Below are 17,952 nucleotides of genomic sequence, written 5' to 3' on the forward strand. Positions count from 1 at the left end.
AATAATTGCATACTTATGCATGAGTTAATGTAAATATATGCAACTCGTACTCAGACAATCATTTAAGGCACAGATGACCCACTACAAATTAATCCCTTGTTGAATATGAATTATTTTATATCAGGAATGGGAATTTTTAAAATGCAAAAATTTTATTTTATGCGTAGGGATTATAACTATACGGGAAACGTACCTACAAAGTCCTCTTCAGAATTAAATTAGAAAAGGACTCCCAGGTCACATATCAAAAGAATGCAGTAAATTGTATTTATCTCACAAGAATGTAGTCTGTCTATAAAATAACTTTATTAATTGTTCCACCTATGGACTTATAGTATGTAACGCATATCTGCCTTTCATTTTTTTGTAATTTATAAAAAATATACTTCATATAATTTTAAATTTATAGAGGCCCATTTTGTACCCTACGCCATTTTTATACCCTAAAACACCATGTAGGAGAGTATATGTGGATCTTCCTATTTCGCCGAGCTGAGTCGATCTAGCTATGTATGTCCGTCGGTCCATGTCTATTTTAATCACGCTACAGGTCGAAAGTATGGCCCGATCGTCACGAAATTTTGCATGGAGGTGGAGTTTTGGTCAGAAAAGAAGCCTATTGCTTTTGGAGATGATCGCAAAATATTTAGTTGAAATGGACCAAAAACTGAGAAGTTTCCTGATTTTGCCGTTGCTCTACAGGTTGCAATTATAGCATGGGGCTAAAGCTAAGGGCTGGGCAGAAGCCTTCCAATTTGGAGGATCACCGGGTAAAATTTAGTGGGTAAATTGGACATAACATTTGTGTCAAATTTCAAAGTCAAATTTCCCATTACACCACGAATATTCTTAATCCCGGCGAAATCACAAATAGACGAAAAGGCCAATTCTGATCATTACGTAGATGCCGATAGTAAATGTATCGGATATATAGCGAAATATATACAATGTGTATATACAAAGGAGGGGGATGTTAGATAGAATGCTTATATCTCAAGAATGGCTGAACCAATGTTGACAAATTTTGTCAATTCATGGCATAAATATATAACTTCAATATAAAAGGTGTGTTGTTTTTATACCCTCAGCCATATGGCTACAGAGGGTATATATCATTTGATACGGCCAAAACGTGCCTAGTCGAAATAACGGTTTTAGACCCTAGGTCTCTTTGGACCAAATCCGTTTCAGAACATTTGGAGTCGATCTAGCGATGTCCGTCCGTCCGTCCGTCTGTCTGTCAGGCTGGCTTGTGCGCACGATAACTCTTGAAGGGAGTATCCGATTTGGTCCAAACTTGGTACATAGTAATATTTTTGTCAAACTTAGATCGAGTTCGGAGATGGGCAATATCGGTCCACTCCTTTTGGTACCTCCCCCACAAAAGTTCGAAATTTTCAAAAAAATTAGTTTTTGCACAGAAAGAGAAACGGTAATCCGATTTTGCTCCAACTTTGCAAATCTTAATATTTGCGTTAGTGCTATTCACACTTGACCTAGCACTAACGCAAATATTAAGATTTGCAAATATCGGTCCTCTCTATCAAGTACCTCCCCCACAAATGGTCAAAATTTTGAATAATTACATCTCTTATAAACTGTGATATAAGAGCCCGATTGTCTTCAAATTTCACACATGCCAATATTTATGTTAACCCAAGGTCTGATGTTAAGATGGAATATATCGGTCAATTCCTTCTGGTACCTCACCCACAAATGGTCGAAATTTGAAAAAAATATATATTTTTTGCACAGAAAGAGAAACGATAATCCGATTTTGCTCAAACTTTGCAAATCTTAATATTTGCGTCAGTATTAGGTTAAGTGAAAATGGACAAGATCGGTCCACTCCTTCTGGTACCTCCCCCACAAAGGGTCAATATTTTCAATAATTAACACTCTCATACAATTGATGTAAGAGTCCGATTGTCTTCCAAGGTCTGGTGTTAAGATTGAATATATCGGTCCACTCCTTCTGGTACCTCCCACACAAATGATCGAGATTTTCAAAAAAATATATATTTTCTGCACAGAAAGAGAATCGATTATCCGACTTTGTTCCAACTTTGCAAATCCTGATAGTAAATATCAGTCAGTTCTAGATCAGGTGCAAAAATGGATAATATCGGTTCACTCCATCAAGTACCTCCCCCACAACAGGTCGAAATTTTAAATATCCATCAAGCTCTTAAAACACTAAATTAAGATCCGATTCCATTCAGAATTAGCACGTCTCAATATTTTATAAACGCAAGATCTTTTATAAAGATGGTAGAAATCGGACCATTCGTTCTGGTACCTCCCACACAAAGGATGACAGTTTTGAATAATCAAAACGAGGAAAGAATCCGAAATAAACATCCGGTTCTCTTCATATTACACACGTCCCATTATTTCTACTAACTCAAGATCTGGTGTGAAGATGGAATATATCGGTCCACTCCTTCTGGTACCTCCCCCACAAAGGATCAAAATTTTGAGTATCCACGAAGCTCAAAAACGCAAAATTAACATCCGATTCTATCCAGACTTGGAGCTTCTCAATATTTTCATCAACACAAGATCTGCCAACTTATAATTGTCATAACTTGCGAAACAACTTGCTATATCTAAATATTTCTCTTAACCAGTATTCTGATATGAATATGTAATTTGTAGGAATTTATGATTTCGCATAAAATTGGATACGAATGTTCAATTTCCTTCAAATTTTGAACATACTTATATATTTTATCTGTATTAGATGAAGTATGAAAATGGAATACTTCGGTCCGCTATATCTGTTACCTGACGCATATTTCCGAAAATGTGCACCTATCTCATATAAAGTACAAGAAGTAGTCGATATAGTCCAAATCTGTCACGTTCATAACTCATGGCTGGGCAAAACCGACTTTTACTATTTTACTTGTTTTTTTTTTTTAAATAAGCAAAATTGTCGATGATTTTTGAGTGAATATCAGCCGGAAGTATTGCAAAAGCTACCAATGTATCCACGCATTATTGGACCATACATCGTTAATTCGTAACGTATCTGTGAATATTGAGCGCCACCGTGAGATGACAGACAAGTTTTTTTTTACCCAAAATTCATAAATACTGGTTTCAACAAAACCATACCACGTGCCATACAGTACGCGTAAAATAGGTATATTGAGAGGCGAGATCGAACTTTTTATTTCACGCTTGAACCTGTCAATTAACTGAAAAGATCGTGTGATTTAACGTCTTTAGCATTTTTTGTGGTCTATGCTAAAGTTCATATCAATGCTGACGAGTCCGCTTCATTTGAGGCATTGAACAATTTTTTCCGGAAACATCAAATAAGAATTTCATGAATTTTTCTGAATTTATGTCTCATTTTATTAAATCTGTCATTCCGTTTGCGACACTCGAAAAATTCGAAAAAAAAATATATTTTTGATCAGAATAAAATTTAAAGGCGATAGTGATTCCAACAGACAAACGGGCGATGTCACCATAACGTTCACATAATTTTTATTATATGCAGGCTTTGTGGCATTTAAAATGGTCTACGTTTAGTCCACATATAACTGATTTTCGATATTTTATTAGTTTCTATCACAATTTCCAACGAATTTGGCTGAAACTTGACAACTAGCGTTCTCGGTAGGTCTGTTCTGTCCTTGCAAAAAAATATTCGCTACTGGTCCACTTATACGTATTGCCCCAATATAACGGCACCTAACGATTTTCAGTACTTTGAAGATTTCTGTCAAAATTTCCAACCAAATTAGCTGAAAATTTACAATTGGCGTTATCGGTTGGTCTTTGGAGTCCTTTATACTCCAAGGCCATCAACATTTTTTAACCAAATGTGCTGTAAGTCGACAATTTGTGCTACCAGCGGACAAAAAATTTGCATAGAAAGTTTGTAATAGGCCTAAGGTTGTGGTATAGATCCCATATGGCAGTACCTCGCAATATTCGCTATTTTAATGATTTCAGCTACATTTTTCAACGAAATTATTTCAAATTTAGTATTTGAAACTAGTAATAAATGTCAATCCCAGTAGCAGATAATTGTCTATGTAGGTTAGGTACAGCGCCCATGTAACGGTACGGCCGGCCGCTTTATGGTATTTTGAAAACTTAAAAATCTCTTCTGTGAAAAGGATACCTTTAACAACTCTTCTATGAAAGAACTTGAAGCTGTATGCTTTTAAACCCCTTTAAATCGGCGGGACATGTTTGAAAGAAATGTGAAAGCTTCATATTTCGACTACCGACTTAAAAGGTCTTCATTTGAATAAATTTAAAACTAAAGGTGTCTTATATTGGAATATGTCTTTAAAAAGCCGCCTGTCAGCATTAGACCCTTCAAAAGCCTACTTTTGGTAGAACACCTTTGAAAACTTTTAATAAACAATCAGAAGACTTATCAAAGCTCCTCTATATATTTTGGGGGGCTTTCAAAGTTTTTCTATATAAATTTCTTAAATTAAGGGAAGATTTTTAAACGATCTGTATTAAAAAATATTTTCTTGCACGATTAGAAGACCTTTTAATACCCTTTACGGTCTGCAGTCTGCAATGAAATGAGGACCAAAAAAGCTCTCCAAAAAGATTCTGGAAAGCTCCTTATTTACAAAAGACCTTTGTAAACAGGGGTAGCCAACCACTGCAAGCTTTTGAGGATCTTCATAAAATCACATTCTGAGTCGAGTTATTCATGTCTGTCCGTCCGTCCGGATAGGGGTCTGTCCATATATTTTTAATCAGATTGAGATGAAAATTTCCAAACAATATTTTTTGGCCCAAAGACGAACTTTGTTGAAATTGGTGAGAATGGTTTCAAATTTAGATATAGCTCCCATATATATCTTCAACCGATTTCGGGTTAATTGTGCACCAAATAGCCTATATTAATCCAAATTACCTGAATTTTGGCACATGCGACCGAATTCAGTCTAGAAGCAAGTACATCAAATTTTGAGGAGACCGGTTTAGATGTAGTTATAGTTTCCACATATGGGTTTTATCCGATTCGGTTTTGAAGTCCCGCACATTCGTAATATGCACCCCACAAGAATGATGTTCGGTATCAGGTATCAGATACAGCCCAGAAATACCTTTGCCAAATTGTATGAACATCGGTTCAGATTTGGATTTAGTTTCAAAATATACCCCTATCCGATTTCAGATTTCGGGCTAATTATCAGACCGAATTGAAGGAATTTTGGCACATACAAACGATTGTAGCCTGGAAGAAAGTGTATCAAATTTGGGGAAAATCAGTTCAGACATAGCTATAGCTCCCATATATATGTTTCATTCGATTTGATTTTTAAGTCCCACACATTCGTAATATGCACCCCACAAGAATGATTTTGGTATCATAGATTTTTGGCACATACGAACGATTTTGGCCTGGAAGAAAGTGTATCAAATTTGAGGAAAATCCGTTCAAAAAGTAGCTATAGCTCCCATATATATGTTTCATTCTATTTGGTGTTTAAGTCCCTCCTCACATTCGTATTATGCATTCGACAACAATGATATTTGGTACCACATATCTTATAGAGCTCAGGAATACATTTGCCAAATTTTATTGAGATCTGCTAAGATTTGGATACAGCTCCCATATGCATCCCTAATCCGATATATTGCCCAAATTATGGCTAATATCAGTCCCGATGGAATTAATTTTTGGGGAGCTGCGTTTCTATGTGGTAGAACTTCGTTCCGATATATATTTTTACTATAATCTTTCTCGAAGGGATTGGTTGAAAATAAATTCGTTTGTTATTGGAGCTCTACAGGGTTGCCCATATTCGACGGACCCATGTCGTCATCTTCGGCCATTTCGATGACTCTTTGGGCCCATTCCAATCGACGAGGCTTGTCCGCAGGCAACATTCTTTGCGTCAATCAAATCAATGCGAATAATCCGTTGTAAAGTGGACCGAGCCATGCCCAACTGCTGAGAACGGCGTTTTTGGGATGTTCTTGGAGACCTCTCAACACTGTCTCGTACGGCAGCGATATTCTCGGCCGATCGCCTTGGTCTACTTTTATATGGCCTCTTCGGATTAGAAAGAGCCTTACCAGTCGAAAATTTTTCGTATAAACGCTTAATGGTGTTCTTAGAAGGCGCACTTCTCACATTTTTAATGTTTTAAAAGCACGTTGAGTTTTCACAATTGACTTCTTCTGTTGAATGTAAATTTCAACTATTTCAGAGCGCTCTGGTGGCGTGTATTGGTTCATGGTATAAATCTGGTTGGACTGACGCTTCAAACGCGGTATGTCATTAAGCGATGTGACATCTCTGTCAAAAGTTATGGCGTTGCCAGATGGGTCCGTCGAATATGGGCAACCCTGTACTTTAGACTTTTTCTTACTGGTTTCTTAATATCAAAATGAGAAAATTACTATCCCCAATTTTTAACAAGAACTATTTAAAAAATAAAAATATTTAAATATACGAAAATATTTCTAATATTTCTTCAATAACTAACCATAAGCCCGGACTAAAATGTTAAATTAGTGTTTTGTGAAAAAATCGAATTTAAAATATTGGTGATCAGTATTTTGTTTTTTTTTTTTCGTTTGATGTAAAAATTATTCGTATATATATATCCTCTTGTGACCACCTGGTTTTGAAAGATGGTATCATATTTGAAATCAAATTATGTACATTTCAGTAACAAAAGTCCACAATTTTTTACTTTTTAGAACCTATATTTTATTTTTTGCAAACCTATATTTGTGATCTACAGTTACATCCACAGATATAATAATCCCTTATATTCTCAGATATTTATTCAGGTATGTCAGAGCATGTGTGTACATATTATTTTCTATTCGTCTATGTATATATGCATAATAATTCTTCAAAAATAAATATATATTATATTTAACTAAAAAAACGATTATGCCAGCAAATAAAAGTATAAAAATTAATTATCACCAATTAGCCGAAATTTTGCACATCAACTAAACAAAAATGGAACTTAAAAGCGACAACGTCAACAACAAACATCTAAGCAAAGAGGGGTTTATGGGATTGTTTGTTATTTTGCATTTGCTATTTCTAATAGTATGTCATGCCCTAGAGACGATATTGAATAACAACAAGGTCTTTATAAATTTTTGGTATTTTGCAAATGAAAAATAATTAATAAAAGGCCAAAGAGAAAATAAATTGAAATCTCATTTTAACTACTCAAAAGAGAAGACAAAGATATATTTTTTTTTCAAATCAGCTTTTCTTTGAAACCTTAAACCAATTTGGAAGCAAATAAATAATAGAGCAAAGCATGAAATTATAAATTTAACAAATTAAACTGCCAACAAAGGGAGAAGCAAAGGAAAATTAAAATCCTCAAAGCAACTTAAGAACGGGAGAATAAGCAATTCATAATTACAAATGACCAGGTGGCATGGATAATGTTATTGTCCAAAGATGCATTTGTCAAAATGCCCAAACCACAAACCATTCTGAGCAGTCCTTGTTCGGCAAATAGTTCATGCTATCAATTTGTCATTAAATTCAAATCATTATCCATATCCCCAGTGTATTTGTAATGGGACATAGCGTGGTGGGATGCCAAACAATGTGGGTGGGGGTGACGTATTATGTTCATCAATAATGCATTGAAGGAGGGAGTAACCAGAAACATGCAGAGCCATGCACTTCTGTCCTGGGGGGAGGAGGATATTGCAATCGTGCATTCGTTACATTTTATATTCTCTGCATTTGCTAATCTTCATCGTTGCTAAATTGATTTGGTGATGCTGATGAATGATGATGATGGAAAACTATTAACTAAATATGATTGAGACTCATGGACGAACAAGCAAATGGTATTTTTTTTTCTGTTTTAATTTTGATTTACTGCGAAGCTTTAGTAAAATGTTAATTGTTTTTTTAGTTTTGTGTGTTGTTTTTTGGTAATTTTCTTAATTATATGTTGAGTTTAGCATGTTTCCCTTAATCTCAATGGTATAAAGCAATTTAGGCAATACAATTATTGAGATTCACTTTCACATTGATTAGATTTTTTCGGTTTGGTTTTGTTTTTCATTTAAGGGATTAAGTCCATTATTAAGAATAGGGTTGTGTAAAAAGCGCTGCATTAATGTGCATTAAGCTGTTTTGTTTTGTAAATAAAGCAAAATAAAATATATATTAACAATTTCATATAGAATACAATATGTACGTAAATCAACTATATAAAAATTAAAAATTGTATTGGAAAATATTGTAATATATTAAAAAAAAAATTATCAAATTATTTGAGGTTAGGTTTATTTTGGAGTCCTTGATTGTTGATTTTTCAAGATCTATTTAACGCATGTTTTCATATATTTCCGTCGCATATAACATGTTGGACCACTTTATTTTTCTCAAAAAAAGAAAAAAAGATTGACAAAAAAGTCCTTGAAAAGTCCCTTTCATAAAATCCACCATTTTATGCCTTGTATATTATATTATTATGTATTTATATATTTTTTAATCTAAAAGTTTTCCAAGAATTTCTTTACATTTTTTTCAAAGATTCAATATTTTATCCTATGTGTAATTTTTTTAATCAATATTTTTGTCCGCAATGACCTTGCAATTCTTTTTTAAAATTCTCAATTTTTGCAGGGTAACAAAACATCCTCCTATTTTTTATTGAAAAAAAAAAAAAATCATGAGAAAATCTCAGATGTCCGTCGATTTAAAAAAATATATAAATTTCGGTACGTTTATAAATTTTCTCCAAGAAATCCAAAATTTTTCTCAAAAAACAAAAACATTTTACATTCTATATTCAATTCTTGGCTAGGAAATCCTGATATATATTCTTCAAATTTCCACAAATTTCTTCAAATTTCTATTTTTCCGCAAAGCACTTGTAAAAATTATTTTAATAAAAAATTGTCTTATTATCCATGATTCTTGTGCGGATACACCTTGTATTTGAGGCTATTAAAAGGAAAGGAACCAATACATTTCAACTTCATACAAGGTCGAATATTGCCAGGATTATTGTCTGGAAAGATTTTGAATTTGGGAGTATTGAAAGGAAAGGGACCGACACAACCCATTTCCATACGAACTTGAAGAAAATTGGAAACTGAGATCACGTTATATGAGAATTATTAATATTGACAATTTTGATCTTATATATGTACCATTCGAGGCTCTGGTTATGTCGCCACCACCATGAGCGTCGATGAGCACATAGAATGTTGTTGCCATAATTGAAATTTTGGAAAACTAGTGCCCGTTACTCCACAACGAAGCGTGTGGTGGAGCCAAGTATAAAATGGAGAACAATCGCATATTGGGACAGTCAATCAGTGTAAGACAGGCAGCAAGAGCACATAACTAGACGGGAAGTAACCAAATTAAAATTAACCTTAGGCATCCATTTTTAGAGTAATTATCTAGGTCTCTAAGTATTGAATCATTGAACTCCTATGGTATCCCTAGAATTCTTGACCATTCTTTTAGATTCTGCCTGAATACGTAGCTAAGCATATCCTTGTATATCCTGCCTGAGTACTTACTTATATTTATCGTAAATTTAAACAAGTAAAAAAGCAGCAGCGGCCTTGCCGAACTTTTAAAATCCATTTGGAATGGTAGTACCCATTAAAAACTTCGATTACGAAATTTGAAACAATTCCGATTAATCGTTATATGGTGCCTATATGAAGACGTGGACATGTATACAGAATTTTCCGTCATTGGTTGAAGTACCCATTACGAACTTCAAATGCGAAATTTAAAAAAATAAATCCGGTGAACACTGTCATTAAAATGGTATGGGGGGTATGCGATATTGTGGACATATATGGACAACTCTATTCCGGGATGAAGTACGCATAAAGAACTCCTTGTGTAGACGTTCAGATAATTCCATAGAAAAATGTGGCTAAATCACCAACCTACCGAATATCGGGGGTTCCGTTTGATGGGGGCTATACGATATCGTGGACCAATACGGCCCATCTTCGAACTTGGGTTACAAACGGATTGACGAACTTAACATACCCTCCATACTATATGTGGTGGAGGGTATAAACAAATGCTAAGGACTTCTCGTACTTTTCAATGAATTCCGGCCTATGTAATTCAAGTATTTATTTATTTATTTATTTTTTTTTTTTTGTTAACAAAAAGTTTTTTTCAATATTGTACCAGACGCTAAAATGTGTCACGTACACTTTTCCAATTCTTTGCGGGCCGAAAATTATAATCGTTATTCAAGGGATATACGTTGTAATTTTTTAGAAATACTTTTGAAGGACTTCCAGATCAAAAATAATAGTCCAAGAATTTTTTAATATTTTGCAATGACTTCCATGCCCTGTGAAATATATCAAAAATGTTGTTGTAAATGATATCATAACAACAGAGACATTTTCAAGGGGTTGCCATATTTTTGCTCTCTATTGTCCTATTTTTATTCTTTGCTCCAATGTTAACCAATGTTAACTGGTTTAAACCGCTAAGGCAATGTGCAAATTTTCGAAATGGTCCATGGAAAACAATTTTCAAACCAAAATGTTGGATTTATCAAATTTTTATTTGTTATCTGTTTCTGTAATTGTCTTTTTATATTAACATGTCTCTGCCATGAGCCGTTACTTTATGTATTGTAGACACAAACCCTTTGCTCAAAATGCATTTTGTCTAGTCTTTACCATTTTAGGTCTTTGTTATTATTTGATGAAGGGCTTCGAAATTTGCCTCATTTGATTACATTAGGTCTAGGATGATGATGGAAAATGAGGTATATCGGTCTTCGTTTTCGTATTTAGGCTTAAATTTTAGTAAAAAGTTTTTAAAGTAAAAATTCCCAAAAAATTCTCAAAAATTTTACCATTTTTAAGTGGGTGCTTCGCATATTAACCATGAATCCTTTACAAATATTTTCTAGCTAAGCGAAACCAGTGAGTTATTTTTTTTTTAATTTTTAAGGGTTTCCCAGTTACACTGTAATTTTTATAAATTTATTTTTCTGGAAAAAATTACATTTATAAAAAAAATCACGTGGACTTTTGGATTTTGAAAGCAATTTTTCAAAGATTTTTTTTGATATTCCAGCATTTTCAAAGATTTTTTTTGCCAGGGCTTGAATAGTAAAGTAAATTTTCAAGGATGTCAAGACTATATATATAAATCTATCATTTTTTTTTAAATATTCTATTATACCTCTCTGTACAAGAATTCCCATCTACATAGTATTTTTTTTAAATGCAAGAACTTTTTCGATACCTTAAAAATGGGATTTTCAGATTTTACAAATCAGCTATTAAATAGTACTTTCAAGGGCTTCCAATAGAAGATATTGCATTGAATGTAAGATCAAATCATGAGTGGTGTAGGTCTTCAAGCATGAAAACATACTTATTCTTGAATATCTTTGGAACGACTCAAATTCAAATATCAAGGTTATTACAATATTTTCCAAAATATACATACGTTATAACAGTTTTATTATTAATATAAAATCAAAAATAAAATATATTGTAACTTTTTGTAAAATAATTTTCATTTGTCAATTTGTTTTCGTTTTTTTTTTTTTTAATTATATAAAACTTAAATATAAGAAGCGTTAAAGCAGTGCAAAACAAAGGTTACCTGATGGTGATCGGCAGTTATTAATAAGTAAAACCCACAGCGTGCCAAAAAGCGACTTAAGGATGTTACGGTAGAGGGGGGGTAGGAGTATATTTAAAGCGTTCTCAAAATAAGGGGGCGTTTTTTAAGTAAATTATGTTTTACAGTACATTTGTTTTTTGGTTTAATTTATTGTTTTTGTTTTATTTCATAAGAAGCACATCGATTTATTGATTATTACAATTTTTAGTTAGTTGTTTCGGATTCGTTTTTTTTTTATTTTTAACGGAAAGCACTTGGTTTAATTCACTGTTATTAGATATTTCTAGACTAGAAAAGTTTGAGTAAAATTAAGAAAGAAATAAACATTTCAAAAGCATAATAAACTCAAGACGCATTGTTAAGAAGCTTTAGTAGAATCATAAAAGAAAAATGGAAAGGGTGTACAAAAAGGGAATTTTTTTTTAATAAAATCAAAACATTTTCAGCCATTTTTTTCGATTATTTTTTCAATGAATTTTCATTGAACTGTTGAGAATTGCAACCGACAGTTATGTATTTATATTACGCACTTTAAACTAAATCTCTCAATATTCCGGAAAGTAGCTAAATATACAAAATGTGTTAACAATTTTTTGCAAGATCTTAATTTTAATGAATTCTGCTATGGGACAGAATACCCTTTGGTGTTCTTCAATAGAAGCGAAGACATTTGTAAGATTTTTATAGACACAATTCCTTTAGGAAATAAATTCTTCTTTTTTACAAACTTCTTCCAATGGAGAAAACATCTATGACTGAATGCGGGTTTTTATACGGGGAAAACATCTATTCAGCTTAAATGAATATAGGGTTTCCTAGGGGAAAACATCTATTCAGCCTGGCCGAATATAAGATTTCCTATGGGAAAAACGTATATTTAGCCTGGCTGAATACAGGTTTTACCATACGGAACATATATATTCAGCATGGCAGAATAAAGATTTCCATTTAGGTTTCCTATAAGGCAAAACCTATATTCAGCTCTACCTGCTCTGAGAGTACAGGTTTTCCTATGCTAAAACATATATTCGGCATGGCTGAATACAGGAAAATATCTATTCTATCTGGCTGAATACGGGCTTTACTGGGTGAGATAAAAAAACTGCAACAAAGTCAAACGCGATAATTTTTAATTTCTTTTTTATTTTTATTGAATGAAAGCAAAACATGTCGGAAATAGCATCAAATTTTAGAATAAGTTTAGATTTGTTCGAATTGGTCAGCTTTGGCAAGAATTATGGCCTTCAAACTGCCAATGAAACCGTCAAACGTTGCTCGAATGTTGCTCTGCGGTATTTTTTTTTACTGCCAATAGTCCAATGGATTGGTATCCGGAGATTTTGGTGGTCAATGTGCGCTGGAAATGAAGCGAGGAACCTCAGTTGGTAACCATTCTTAGGAAGCGCGTGCTGAGTGCGATGGTACTGAGTCCAGTTGGAATGTCCAAGGTCTGCGGTCAAAATGTTTACGTGCCCAAGGCTTTTATACACCCTCTAGAATATTTTGCGCGATAATATTCTGAATTTATTCTGATGCCACGGTCGATTAATACGAGCGGAGAGCGACCATCAGCCGTTATGGCGGCCCACACCGGCCGGCGCTTGAGTTCTGGTGGCCAACCGAAGGTGCACATTTTCAGCCGACCTCTTTGGCGAGTAAACACGATAATTTTGTTAGTTTACAAACTGCTGGACAACGAAAGTTTTCTCATCGGAGAAAACCAAATTCGGCAGTTCACCACTTTCGGCTAAGCGAAGCAGCTCTTTAGCACTTTTGAGTCAATTTTTTTTTTTGAACTTTTAATGGCTTTACCCGAGCTCATTTTTTAATGTTTGCGAATGGAATATTCCGATATGTTCAGCTCACGAGCCATTTTTCAGCCACTGCGACGCGGGTTTCGATCAAGTCGCTTCTTTACTTTTCGAACCATTTCTGCTAATGTTACTGTTTTCTTCCGTCCACTTCGTTGACGTCGGGCTACGCTACCAGTATCACAGTAAAGAGTGATGGTACGAGACACAAAAGATTTATTCACATTTAAATGCTGGAGTGCTTTAACGATGGTTTTCAGCCAAATATAAAGAAATCACACTATCACGCTTGAATTCCATCACGAATTTTTTTCTGGAAAATTCTCACCAAATTGCTTTTGTATTTATATAATGAGCTGTCACTGGAATTATTTTAACAGCTGCCGGGCGAGTGGCTTAGGAATGACAGCAGTCTGAAGTTGGAGTTCACCTCACCCTGTATATGAGGAATCATCTTTTCTGCCTTATTTCCTATATATACGGATTTGCTCTATGGAAATGTCTTTTTTTTTATAATCTACAAAAAATATTATAATTATTGATATCGAGATAAAGTGCTCTCCATATCCGTTCATATTCCTATCTATCTTTCAAACAATTCAATGAAAATTCATTTATTTTAATATTATATTGGCTGTATTGGATCTTCAATCAAATAAAAAAGTATTTCAATAAAATTAACAAACTCAAAAAAAAAATTCACTTTGTTTTAAATCTTTTTGGGAACTTTCAAGGGAATTAAGTGGATAATATGTTTTCGAAGGAGAGGGAGACAGACAATATGAGTCAAATCGTATACTATACCTTTGACCTGTAATAGGGCGTTGTATTTGATCTCAGCTGCTGGGTTTTTTGCCACACATGTATATTCGCCGGAATGCGAGGCCGATAACGAAGGTATGCTCAACAACGACGAATACTGATCTAACATAGTGACATTGGCGCCCAATAGATCAGGCAATGGCTCACCGTCCTTGAGCCATGTCAATTTCAAAGGGGGGTCCCCGCGTGATACACCGCACACGGTACGTGTGCGCATACCTTCGGCTAGACCATCTTGAAAAACGAAGGGTTCTATAATCGGCGGTACTGCAACAAGACCGAGAAAAGAAACGAAAAACAAAATATACAACTGAATCTCTACTTGGTCCAAATAAAAAAGCCAAAGTGAGGTAAAATCTTTAGCGAAATTGCAGACTTTGCTGGTCGAAGGCTCCCTTTGCTGATCGCAGATAATGATGATGATGATGAGTGATGAAGCCGCCGCAAATTACGCCGTAGCTATCGATTACGTAGATTGAAAATTGAGTCTCTATAAATGCTGTGGAACATAAAATATGTTTTCTTTATGATTAAATCTATAATAAAAATACACTGTCTTGTTTTTTTTTTACTGCAGCGCTTTCAAAAACTCGTTACAGATTGTCAAACGTATGTATGTGTTTATAATTGAAAAAAATGTATTTTTTCCACAAAAAGCTTTTCTTTTTTTTTATTTTTTGGCCTGAATAAATAAATCTTCGCAGTGGTTTTGGTTTTCGATTCATTTAATTATGTATGCGAAAAATAGTGTATTTACACATAAATATATATATGTATCTATCTATATTTGTGAATGTGTGTTAAAAAAAGATATAAATATAGGTTGTGGCAGATTCTTTTGCCATTGCCATTTAACTGAATATATTGAATTTTATAACAAAAAAAATAAAATAAAAAACCAACAAAACGTATAAAATTACATATAAGGAAAAAAATGTAATCAACTACATGAATAAATTTAGTCACAACACATATGAAATTTTGTGTATGTATGTTGTATATAATATTATATAACAGTGTAGATAGAATTAATAAAAACGAGAACGAGAGAGAGAGAATTGTACAAATTTGTAATAAAATCAATATTGCAATTTGTTTATGAATATAAAAATAAAATAAAATCTAAATTTCATTTCATGTGTCTTCTGCTTCTTCGTGGTGAATAGTTTGAATATATATTTGCTCATATTTAATTATAGTTATATTGGTGCATTCGATTACAAATATTTAATATTATTTTAAAATTACAAAAAAAAGGTTTGAAATAGTAGTAGAATAAAGCATTCATGTGAATACGGAAAAAATACCAACAACAGTCTATGGTTGACAGTACAAAAATACATTATGGTGTACAAAATGTTGAGTTTTAAAAATGTGTAACAAAATTCAAAAAATATTTAAATGGTTTTGAAATTGAAATAATTGAAGTAGAAGTTTCTGAAAAGAAATTATTGAAATGTCCTCGATTCCTTGTTCTCTTGACTTGGCTCCTGAAACGCAATTTAAAATTAAGGAAATATATCGATACAGCTAAGTTTGTATATATATCCACCTGTCCGTCTGTCTAAATACGTCGTAGCGCAATATTGGGAGCCGACAAACTCATGACAAGTTTGGGTAAAAAAAATACGTCTATCACAACAAGTATTTCCAAATTTCTGGTTATGTTTTGTTCCTTACATATATTCAGTGCAAAAAGACACAAGTAAGAGAGCGGTAAGTTCGGTCGGGAAGAACTTTGAATATCCTATACCATTTGGAACGAATTTGGCAATTCTCCAAAAACAATAAAATCCGTTAAAAATTCAGTTAAAATCTTAAAAATGCTGCATGTATCTGTTCCATTAGGGTATATATGACGACATGGACCTGCATAGGTAACTTTTGTCATAAGCCATTACAATATTCAAATGCGAAACTTAAAAAAATCGGTGAATAATGTAGCTAAAATCATCAAAATACCGAATATCCGGAGGTGCCGTTATATAGGGGCTATACGAAGACGTGGACCTGCACAGACAATTTTCTGTCATAGGCTGTAGCATCCATTTCATTCTAAATTTAAAACAATTCCTCCATACTATGGTGGAGGGTATAAACAATTTAAAGTATAAAATAGAAAATCGGGTACCCTACACAACTAAGAACCTTTACTACAGCTTCACGTAACAAATAAACGTTTATATTGATAATCTATGTGAAGCAGATCATATCAACCATAATCGTTTCTGAAGCGTATTGTGATTTAAGAACATTTCCAATTTGAAATCGAATATAACTAATATATTGGACTTATATTCTATACTGAAACTGTTTCCACTAAATTTTAAGGAGGCACTTGTATCTAAACCGATTTTCCCCAAAATCCATTCTATCTGAGCTGATATTCCACTTTTGGTGTACATTGAACTTGAAATCGGTTGAAGACTTATATGGGAGCTATATCCAAATCTGAACCGATCTCTATAAAATTAACAGATTTATTTCAATGCTATAACCTATAGCTTGCACCAAATATCATTGTGTGGAGTGCATTTTCCTTTCTTGTTGTATAAGGTAACTTATTTTCTGTAAAAATTTTGACCTTTTGTTGGGAAGGTATCAGAACTCGATTTAAATTTGACAATAATATTACAATGTACCGAGATTGGATCAAAGGGGATACTCTCTCCGATAGTTATCGTGCGTACCAGCCAAACAGACAGACAGACAGACGCACGGGCATTCCTAAATCGACACCGAATGTCCTCAAACGGATTTGGTGCAACGAGGTCGTATCATATTGCTTCTCTACCCATATGGCTGAGGGTATAAAACATTGGTATTACATCAAAATTCCCTCGGAGTGAGCAAATTTTAGTGCTTGAATCCGACTCTTAATCCTGGACCCAATACAAACTGCAGACTTTGCAACCTACTTCAGACTGTTGTCATTTGAAAGCCACTCGTCCGACAGCTCTTAAAATTATTCCAGTGAGAGCTCGTTATATTGTTTACAAGCGTACAAAAGCATTTCGGTGAGATGGAATTCAAGCGTGATGGTGTGATTTCTATATATTTGGCTGGAAACTATAAGTGGCTACGGTTAGAGCACTCCAGCATTTAAATGTGAATAAATCTTTTGTGTCTCGTACCATCGTTACCGTGGTACTGGTAGCGTAGCCCGACGTCAAGGAAGTAGATGGAAGAAAACAGCAACATCAGCAGAGATGGTTGGAAAAGTAAAGAAGCGACTTGATCGAAACCCGCGTCGCAGTGGCCGAAAAAGGGCTCGAGAGCTGAACATATTCCAATATTCCATTCCATTGAAATTCCAAAGAGTGCAAGAATTTACATCGCAACAGAAAGAAAATAGAATCAAAAGAGCTAAAGAGTTGCTTCGCTTGGGCGAAAGTAATGCACTGCCGAATTTGTTTTTCTCCGATGAGAAAACATTTGTTGTCCAGCAGTTCGTAAATATCAAAATGATCTTGTTTACTTGCCAAAGAGGTCAGCTAAAAATGTGCACCTTCGGTTGGCCACCAGAACTCAAGCGCCGGCCATTGTAATGGTGTGGGCCTCCATTACAGCCGATGGTCGCTCTCCGCTATAAAATGGACTTTGGCATCAGAATAAATGCCGAATATTATCGCGGAAATATTCTGGAGGGTGCATTAAAGCACGCAAACATTTTGGCCGCAGACCTTTGATATT

The 17,952-nt window shown here is 34.1% G+C and overlaps 1 protein-coding gene across 1 annotated transcript in view; it reads right to left on the reverse strand.

The window, feature by feature from the left end:
- Positions 1 to 17,952, reverse strand: part of LOC101899228 (cell adhesion molecule Dscam2) — a 143,628-nt gene that overhangs the window by 36,810 nt on the left and 88,866 nt on the right. Inside the window, exon 10 of the mRNA XM_059131921.1 lies at positions 14,242 to 14,526. Within this exon, the coding sequence (XP_058987904.1) occupies positions 14,242 to 14,526 (285 nt within the window). The remainder of the gene's footprint in view (positions 1 to 14,241; positions 14,527 to 17,952) is intronic.

This window comes from Musca domestica, unplaced genomic scaffold (assembly GCF_030504385.1).
Source record: "Musca domestica strain aabys unplaced genomic scaffold, Musca_domestica.polishedcontigs.V.1.1 90, whole genome shotgun sequence".
Classification (NCBI taxonomy): Eukaryota; Metazoa; Arthropoda; class Insecta; order Diptera; family Muscidae; genus Musca; species Musca domestica.